General features: G+C 35.7%; 5 protein-coding genes across 5 annotated transcripts in view; all 5 read left to right on the top strand. All coding sequences in view use genetic code 11, as the record gives it.

The window, feature by feature from the left end:
• Nucleotides 1-2026, top strand: part of rpoC1 (RNA polymerase beta) — a 2873-nt gene extending 847 nt beyond the window's left edge. The window contains exon 2 of the mRNA in view: nt 401-2026. Within this exon, the coding sequence (YP_009733743.1) occupies nt 401-2026 (1626 nt within the window). The remainder of the gene's footprint in view (nt 1-400) is intronic.
• A 170-nt stretch (nt 2027-2196) lies between these two features.
• Nucleotides 2197-6384, top strand: rpoC2 (RNA polymerase beta' subunit). The gene has a single exon. It carries the CDS (start codon nt 2197-2199, stop codon nt 6382-6384), a length of 4188 nt encoding a protein of 1395 aa, YP_009733742.1.
• A 264-nt stretch (nt 6385-6648) lies between these two features.
• On the top strand, nt 6649-7359 carry rps2 (ribosomal protein S2). Its single transcript has one exon. The coding sequence runs from the start codon at nt 6649-6651 to the stop codon at nt 7357-7359; it is 711 nt and encodes a 236-aa protein (YP_009733741.1).
• Nucleotides 7360-7570: 211 nt separating this feature from the next.
• Nucleotides 7571-8314, top strand: atpI (ATP synthase CF0 subunit IV). The gene has a single exon. The coding sequence runs from the start codon at nt 7571-7573 to the stop codon at nt 8312-8314; it is 744 nt and encodes a 247-aa protein (YP_009733740.1).
• A 1194-nt stretch (nt 8315-9508) lies between these two features.
• atpH (ATP synthase CF0 subunit III) lies at nt 9509-9754 on the top strand. Its single transcript has one exon. It carries the CDS (start codon nt 9509-9511, stop codon nt 9752-9754), a length of 246 nt encoding a protein of 81 aa, YP_009733739.1.
• Nucleotides 9755-10000: the final 246 nt, after the last annotated feature.

Here is a 10000-nt window from a genome sequence, read left to right as displayed (position 1 = left end):
TAAATCCCTTATGAATTCCAAGGTACTTCTTTACTTTAATTGAATGAAATTAAGAATTAAGTAAGGGTATCTCTCATTCGAAGGGACGTAGACTACTCAAGAATTTTACATTTCATTGATTTTACGTCGTAATTTCTAATTGAATAAAAAATTCATAAAATAAAATCGAAATCTACAAAAAGAAAAAAAAAAAATGAATTAATGAAATGTTGCTTGGTCTAAATTGGAAACTTGAGTAAAGAGTAGATCTTTTCTTTTTTTTTGGGGGGGGGGTTCCGTTTTATAGATAAAGAAAATAAAGTGGAAACTCCTTTCTTTATCTTTAGTTGGTGTAACTACTTGAGCCGGATGAAAGGAAACTTTCACGTCCGATTTTGAAGGGGGATATCCTATAGGATCCTACCCAAATTTTTCTTTTGCTAGGCCCATAGCTAAAAAACCTACTTTCTTACGATTACGAGGTTCATTCGAATATGAAATCCAATCCTGGAAATACAGCATCCCACTTTTCTTTACTACCCAAGGCTTCGATGCATTTCGAAATCGAGAAATGTCTACTGGAGCAGGTGCTATACGAGAACAATTAGCCGATCTGGATTTGCGAATTATTATAGATTATTCGTTGGTAGAATGGAAAGAATTAGGGGAAGAAGGGCCCCCGGGTAATGAGTGGGAAAATAGAAAGGTTGGAAGAAGAAAGGATTTTTTGGTTAGACGCATCGAAATAGCTAAGCATTTTATTCGAACAAATATAGAACCAGAATGGATGGTTTTATGTCTATTACCAGTTCTTCCTCCCGAGTTGAGACCGATCATTCAGATAGACGGGGGTAAACTAATGAGCTCGGATATTAATGAACTTTATAGAAGAGTTATTTATCGGAACAATACTCTTATCGATTTATTAGCAACAAGTAGATCGACACCGGGGGAATTAGTAATGTGTCAGGAGAAATTGGTACAAGAAGCTGTGGATACACTTCTTGATAATGGAATCCGCGGACAACCAATGAGGGACGGTCATAATAAGGTTTACAAGTCGTTTTCGGATGTAATTGAAGGCAAAGAGGGAAGATTTCGTGAGACTCTGCTTGGCAAACGGGTGGATTATTCGGGTCGTTCTGTCATTGTCGTGGGTCCCTCCCTTTCATTACATCAATGTGGATTGCCTCGCGAAATAGCAATAGAACTTTTCCAGCCATTTGTAATTCGTGGTCTAATTAGACAACATCGTGCTTCGAACATGGGAGTTGCTAAGAGTAAAATTCGGGAAAAAGAGTCAATTGTATGGGAAATACTTCAGGAAGTTATGCAGGGGCACCCCATATTGCTGAATAGAGCACCTACTCTGCATAGATTAGGCATACAGGCATTCCACCCCATTTTAGTGGAAGGGCGCGCTATTTGTTTACATCCATTAGTTTGTAAGGGATTCAATGCAGATTTTGATGGGGATCAAATGGCGGTTCATGTACCTTTATCTTTGGAGGCTCAAGTGGAGGCTCGTTTACTTATGTTTTCTCATATGAATCTATTGTCTCCATCTATTGGGAATCCAATTTCCCTACCAACCCAAGATATGCTTATTGGGCTCTATGTATTAACGAGCGGGAATCGCCGAGGTATTTGTGCAAATAGGTATAATCCATGTAATCGCATAAATTATCAAAATGAAAAAATGGATGCCAATAGCTATAAGTATACGAAAGAAAAAGAACCCTTTTTTTGTAATTCCTATGATGCAATTGGAGCTTATCGTCAGAAAAGAATCAATTTAGATAGTACTTTATGGCTCCGGTGGCAACTAGACCAACGCGTTATTGCTTCAAGAGAAGCTCCTATCGAAGTTCACTATGAATCTTTGGGTACTTATCATGAGATTTATGAGCACTACTTAATAGTAAGAAGTATAAAAAAAGAAATTCTTTGTACATACATTCGAACCACGGTTGGTCCTATTTCTCTTTATCGAGAAATCGAAGAAGCTATCCAAGGGTTGTGCCGGACCTGCTCATATGGTACCTAACCTAATAGTATGGTATTTATGCTAAGTAATTCTATGACACTGATGTGAATTAGTGTCTCTCTGGTTCAATTAGGACCATAGTTCCTGAATTTTTACGCGAATTTAAATCGAGAAAAAGACGTTTTCCAATCATTGACTCAAACCCATTGTCGAACCCCACTCAGCGGAATATGGAGGTACTTATGGCAGAACGGGCCAATACGGTCTTTCACAATAAAGTGATAGATGGAACTGCCATTAAACGACTTATTAGCAGATTAATAGATCACTTCGGAATGGCATATACATCACACATTCTGGATCAAGTAAAGACCCTCGGGTTCCAGCAAGCCACTGCTACATCCATTTCATTAGGAATTGATGATCTTTTAACAATACCTTCTAAGGGATGGTTAGTCCAAGATGCGGAACAACAAAGTTTGGTTTTGGAAAAACACCATTATTATGGAAATGTACACGCAGTAGAAAAATTACGACAATCCATTGAGATATGGTATGCTACAAGTGAATATTTGCGACAAGAAATGAATCCTAATTTTAGGATGACTGATCCTTTTAATCCAGTACATATGATGTCTTTTTCGGGAGCTAGAGGAAATGCATCTCAAGTACACCAATTAGTAGGTATGAGAGGGTTAATGTCGGATCCACAAGGACAAATGATTGATTTACCCATTCAAAGCAATTTACGTGAAGGACTGTCTTTAACAGAATATATAATTTCTTGCTACGGAGCCCGAAAAGGAGTTGTAGATACTGCTGTACGAACATCAGATGCTGGATATCTTACACGCAGACTTGTGGAAATTGTTCAACACATTGTTGTACGTAGAACAGATTGTGGTACTATCCGAGGTATTTCTGTGAGTCCTCAAAATGGGACGATACCGGAAAGGATTTTTATACAAACATTAATTGGTCGTGTATTAGCAGATGATATATATATGGGCCCACGATGCATTGCCGTTAGAAATCAAGATATTGGGATTGGACTTGTCAATCGATTTCTAACCTTTCAAACACAACCAATATCTATTCGAACCCCTTTTACTTGTAGTAGTACATCTTGGATCTGCCAATTATGTTATGGCCGAAGTCCTACTCATGGGGGCCTGGTCGAATTGGGAGAAGCTGTAGGTATTATCGCGGGTCAATCTATTGGGGAACCCGGCACTCAACTAACATTAAGAACCTTTCATACCGGCGGAGTATTCACAGGGGGTACTGCAGAACATGTACGAGCCCCTTCCAATGGAAAAATGAAATTCAATGAAGATTTAGTTCATCCCACACGTACACGTCATGGGCATCCCGCTTTTATATGTTATATATACTTGTATGTAACTATTGAGAGTGAAGATATTCTACACAAGGTCACTATTCCGCCAAAAAGTTTTCTTTTAGTCCAAAACGATCAATATGTACAATCAGAACAAGTTATTGCTGAGATTCGCGCGGGAACCTATACGTTTAATTTTAAGGAGAGGGTTAGAAAACATATTTATTCTAACTCAGAGGGAGAAATGCACTGGAGTACCGATGTATACCATGCACCGGAATTTACATACAGCAATGTACATCTCTTACCAAAAACAAGTCATTTATGGATAGTATCAGGAGGTTCATGCCGCTCTAGTGTAGCCTCTTTTTCGCTTCAAAAGGATCAAGATAAAATTAGCGTTCATTCTCTTTCTGCTGAAGGAAGATCTATTTCTAGTCTGTCAGGAAATAATGATCAAGTAAGACAAAAATTCTTTAGTTCAGATATCTTTGGTAAAAAAAAAAAACAAAGTGAGATTCCTGATTATTCAGAACTTAATCGAAGGGGTCATTGTAATTTAATATATCCTGTTATTCTCTACGAAAATTTTTATTTATTGGCAAAGAGACGAAGAAATAGATTCATCATTCCATTACAATTGATTCCAGAACGAGAAAAAGGGCTAATGCCTCTTTCCGGTGTTTCGATTGAAATACCCGGAAATGGTATTTTTCGTAAAAAAAGTATTCTTGCTTATTTTGATGATCTTCAATACAGAAGAAAGAATTCAGGCATTACGAAATATGGGACTACAGGGGGGCATTCCATCCTCAAAAATGAGGATTTGATTGAGTATCGAGGAGTCAAAGAATTGAAGCCAAAATACCAAATGAAAATAGATCGATTTTTTTTCATTCCCGAGGAAGTACATATTTTGCCAGAATCTTCTTCCATAATGGTACAGAACAATAGTCTCATTGGACTAGATACACGAATCACTTTAAATACAAGAAGCCGAGCGGGCGGATTGGTCCGAGTGGAGAGAAAAAAAAAATGGATTGAACTTAAAATCTTTTCTGGAGATATCCATTTTCCTGGAGAGATGGATAAGATATCCCGACACAATGATATCTTGCTCCCGCTTGGAGCGGCAAAAAAAAATGCTAAGGAATCAAAAAAAAAATTGAAAAATTGGATCTATGTCCAATGGATCCCACCTAACAAGAAAAAGTATTTTGTTTTGGCTCGACCCGTAATCATATATGAGATAGCGGACGGTATAAATTTAGTAACACTTTTCTCCCAGGATCTGTTGCACGAAAGGGATAATATGGAACTTAGAATTGTCAATTATATCCTTTATGGCAATGGCAAACCAATTCGGGGAATTTATGGAACAAGTATTCAATTAGTTCGGACTTGTTTATTGTTGAATTGGAAACAAGACAAAAAAAGTTCTTCTGTCGAAGAGGCCCACGCTTCTTTTGTTGAAGTAAATACAAATGGTATGAGTCGAGATTTCCTGCGAATCGATTTAGTGAAATCCCATATTTCGTATATCAGAAAAAGGAAAGATCCGTCAGGTTCAGGATTGATCTTTGATAAGAGGCCAGACCGCACCAGTATCAATCCATTTTATTCTATTTCTTCCAAGGCAGGGATTCAACAATCACTTAGCCAAAATCAAGTAACTATTCGTACGTTGTTGAAGAGGAATAAGGAATGCCAATCTTTTATAATTTTGTCATCATCTAATTGTTTTCAAATGGGTCCATTCAACGATGTAAAATATTACAATGATGTAATAAAAAAAGAATCAATGAAAAGAGATAGTCTAATTCCAATTAGGAATTCCTTGGGACCTTTAGGATTAGGAAGAACCCCTCAAATTGCGCATTTTTATTCATTTTACCATTTAATAACTTATAATCAGATCTCGGTAACTAAATATTTACAACTTGACAATTTCAAACAGACTTTTCAAGTGCTTAAATATTATTTAATGGATGAAAATGGTAGGGTTTCTATTTATAATAATCCCGATCCGCGCGGTAACATCGTTTTGAATCCATTCAATTTGAATTGGAATTTTCTCCATCATAATTATTGTGAAGAAGCGTCTAGAATAATTAGCCTTGGGCAGTTTATTTGTGAAAATTTATGTATAGCCAAAAACGGACCGCACTTAAAATCGGGTCAAGTTCTAATTGTTCAAATTGACTCTGTAGTAATAAGATCAGCTAAAGCTTATTTGGCCACTCCGGGAGCAACCGTTCATGGCCATTATGGAGAAATCCTTTACGAAGGAGATACATTAGTTACATTTATATATGAAAAATCGAGATCTAGGGATATAACGCAAGGTCTTCCAAAAGTGGAACAAGTGTTAGAAGTGCGTTCGATTGATTCAATATCGATGAACCTAGAAAAGAGAATTGAGGGTTGGAACAAGAGTATAACAAAAATTATTGGAATTCCTTGGAGATTCTTGATTGGTGCTGAGCTAACTATAGTGCAAGGGCGTATCTCTTTGGTTAATAAGATCCAAAAAGTTTATAGATCTCAGGGGGTGCAGATTCATAATCGACATATAGAAATTATTGTGCGTCAAATAACATCAAAAGTGTTGGTTTCAGAAGAGGGAATGTCTAATGTTTTTTCACCCGGAGAACTGATTGAATTGTTGCGGGCGGAACGAACAGGGCGCGCTTTGGAAGAAGCGATCTGTTACCGAGCTATCTTATTGGGAATAACGAAAGCATCTCTAAATACTCAAAGTTTTATATCCGAAGCAAGTTTTCAAGAAACTGCTCGAGTTTTAGCAAAAGCCGCTCTCCGGGGTCGTATCGATTGGTTGAAAGGTCTGAAAGAGAACGTTGTTCTAGGGGGGATGATACCCGTTGGTACGGGATTCAACGGATTAGTGCAACGTTCAAGGCAACATACCAACATTCCTTTGGAAACCAAAAACAATAAACTATTCGAGGCAGAAATGCGAGATATTTTGTTCCACCACAGAGAATTATTTGATTTTTTCATTTCAAGGAATTTACACGATACACTGAGACAATCATTTCGAGGGTTGAATGATTCCTAAGAGCGGATTCACCCCCTTTCTTTTTAGCTATTTGTATTTGCGGTCATTTTTTTTTTTTATTTTTATTTGGTATATAGTAATAAAGATAATAAAATAACAAATAGAATAGAAAGAAATTAATATTAATGGTTTGAATCGTGTATCAATGGCCAATATCCGTTAGAGGTAGAAACGAAGGTTCCATCGGAACAATTATTTATTTCTATTTCAGGGCACCTCGTCTCTCTTTTTTTTAATAAAAAGAAAGGAGGTGTGGATAAATAAATGACAAGAAGATATTGGAACATCCATTTGGAAGAAATGATGGAAGCAGGAGTTCATTTTGGTCATGGTACTAGTAAATGGAATCCTAGAATGGAACCTTATATCTCTTCAAAGCGTAAAGGTATTCATATTATAAATCTTATTAGAACTGCCCGTTTTTTATCAGAAGCTTGTGATTTAGTTTTTGATACAGCAAGTAGGGGAAAGCAATTCTTAATTGTTGGTACCAAAAATAAAGCAGCCGATTCAGTAGCACGGGCTGCAATAAGGGCCCGTTGTCATTATGTTAATAAAAAATGGCTAGGCGGTATGTTAACGAATTGGTATACTACGGAAACGATACTTCATAAGTTCAGGGACTTGAGAACGGAACAAAAGATGGGGAGACTCAATCGTCTTCCGAAAAGAGATTCAGCTATGTTGAAGAGACAATTATCTCACTTGCAAACATATCTGGGCGGGATCAAATATATGACTGGATTACCCGATATTGTAATAATCGTTGATCAGCAAGAAGAATATATGGCTCTTCGAGAATGTATGATTTTGGGAATTCCAACGATTTGTTTAATCGATACAAATTGTGACCCAGATCTCGCTGATATTTCGATCCCAGCAAATGATGACGCGATAGCTTCAATCCGATTAATTCTTAACAAATTAGTATTTGCAATTTGTGAGGGTCGTTCTAGTTATATACGAAATCCTTGATTCATATTAATAATGAATAATAAAAAAATTCTTTTGGGAACTCCATAGATTTATGAAATCGGTTATGATTCCTAAAAGAGATACAAGTAACTAGGGATATTATGTAATTAATTGGTATACAAATATATATAAGTCAACTAGGCAAGTCGAAAAAAGAGAAGGTTGAATCAAAATAATTCTTTTTAAAGTTCTATTTTTTTCAGAGGGCAATATGAATGTTCTATTATGTTATATCAACACACTAAAAGGCTTATACGATATATCCGGTGTGGAAGTCGGCCAACATTTCTATTGGAAAATAGGAGGTTTTCAAGTCCATGCCCAAGTAATTATTACTTCTTGGGTTGTAATTGCTATCTTATTAGGTTCAGCCATTATAGCTGTTCGTAATCCACAAACCATTCCTACTGACAGTCAGAATTTCTTCGAATATGTTCTTGAATTCATTCGAGATGTGAGCAAAACTCAGATTGGCGAAGAATACGGTCCATGGGTTCCCTTTATTGGAACTTTGTTTCTATTTATTTTTGTTTCGAATTGGTCGGGTGCTCTTTTACCTTGGAAAATCATACAGTTACCTCATGGGGAATTAGCCGCGCCTACAAATGATATAAATACTACTGTTGCTTTAGCTTTACTCACGTCAGTAGCATATTTCTATGCGGGTCTTAGTAAAAAAGGATTAGGTTATTTTGGTAAATACATTCAACCAACTCCAATCCTTTTACCCATTAATATTTTAGAAGATTTCACAAAACCCCTATCGCTTAGTTTTCGACTTTTCGGAAATATATTAGCTGATGAATTAGTAGTTCTTGTTCTTGTTTCTTTAGTACCTTCAGTGGTTCCTATACCCGTCATGTTACTTGGATTATTTACAAGCGGTATTCAAGCTCTTATTTTTGCAACTTTAGCTGCGGCTTATATAGGCGAATCCATGGAGGGTCATCATTGACTAGTTTTCGAAATAGTCTTTTTTTAGTTTAAGCCTTACGCAATATATATGCGTATCAAGATAATCTGCTTAAGGAGCATAATATATAAAAATAAATAGATAAATTATATAAATATAAACTATATAAAGTATAGAAGTAATAGTCAAAAATAAGATATTAGCGGTATTAGGGAATTGCAACAAACAAAAGGGGAAGTAAAAAAAAGGAAAGAGATCGAAAAGATCTTTTTCCTAAAATTCCAGTTCGGTCTATTTATCCCCCCCCAATGAATACTATCTTTATATTGTTTTGTTCATTTAATTCCAATATTCAATATTATTAGATATTAGTAATCATAATCTGAATAATAATTAGGATTGTAATACTTATAGTATTATGGTGTGCTATTTTAAAAAAGATGCTATTGTTATATAGAAAAATTCCCATTCAAGTTGATTTCATCCAATTAAACGGTTGACCAAAAGATAATTTTAATAAATAATAAATTACCTGAACTTAGATCAATCAAATACTTCTATTTCGATGCAACGATTCGATCTAACGAATTTGTCCATGTAGATTGATTGTACCTGCGTCGGCGAGTAAAAAAAGAAAAAATAAAGATTTACAAAAAACTAAATTCAAATTTATAAAAAAAAAAATGGATTGGTTAGGGGGGGCCGAACTAGATGTATGTACTCTAATTAGTATAAGACAACTCTTGTGAATGTTTCGAAGAATGATTCTATAATCCGATTAAATGTAAGATATGAATGGTTGATTTACGTTATCCAAGAAACACATGTATATGTAATATTAGATATTAATTAGTTATATATGTAATATCTAAGCGGCTCTATTACTGTGAATTTAGATAGGAATTCCAATGGAATCCCCTCCATTTCCTTTGTAGTTGTGAATTGAATATTAAATGAATAAAATAAAGTGACTATTGAATAAAGAGATTCAATCAAGAAAATAAGAAAAAACGAAAAATTCAAAAAGAATGGTATGGATTCAAAAAAATTCTGTGAATAAAAACTAAAAAAGAAATATCGAAGCCGTTCTGATGATTCAATAATAATATTATTACTTCAATTCCGAGTTCTTATTTCCTTCGACTGTATAGATCTTAGCGATGGAATAATTAAGTCATAATTTATTGGTTGATTGTATCATTAACTATTTACTTATTTTGGTGTGAGGAACTTATCATGAATCCACTGATTTCTGCCGCTTCCGTTATTGCTGCTGGGTTGGCCGTCGGGCTTGCTTCTATTGGACCTGGGGTTGGTCAAGGTACTGCTGCGGGCCAAGCTGTAGAAGGGATCGCGAGACAGCCCGAGGCGGAGGGAAAAATACGAGGTACTTTATTGCTTAGTCTGGCTTTTATGGAAGCTTTAACAATTTATGGACTGGTTGTAGCGTTAGCACTTTTATTTGCGAATCCCTTTGTTTAATCCGAAAAAAAAAAATACGTATTTTTTTTTTAGTTTATTTCCTTGGACTTACTGCTTTTTTTGAATTCGATTAGGATTTCACTCCTCCAATTATTTGGTGGGACACTAACCCATGGGAAGGACTGATTGGAGAATGGGGAATTAGCAGAACGACTCGCCTTCTTCCTTCCCATTGTTAGTCCAATGGAATAGTTTTTTAGGAAGTGTTACAACAAACGAGATATTTCGCAATTGACATGACATAAG

The sequence above is a fragment of the chloroplast genome of Quercus robur, assembly GCF_932294415.1.
Source record: "Quercus robur cultivar Fastigiata chloroplast, complete genome".
Lineage (NCBI taxonomy): Eukaryota > Viridiplantae > Streptophyta > Magnoliopsida > Fagales > Fagaceae > Quercus > Quercus robur.
This window is presented reverse-complemented; position numbering and strand designations above follow the sequence as displayed.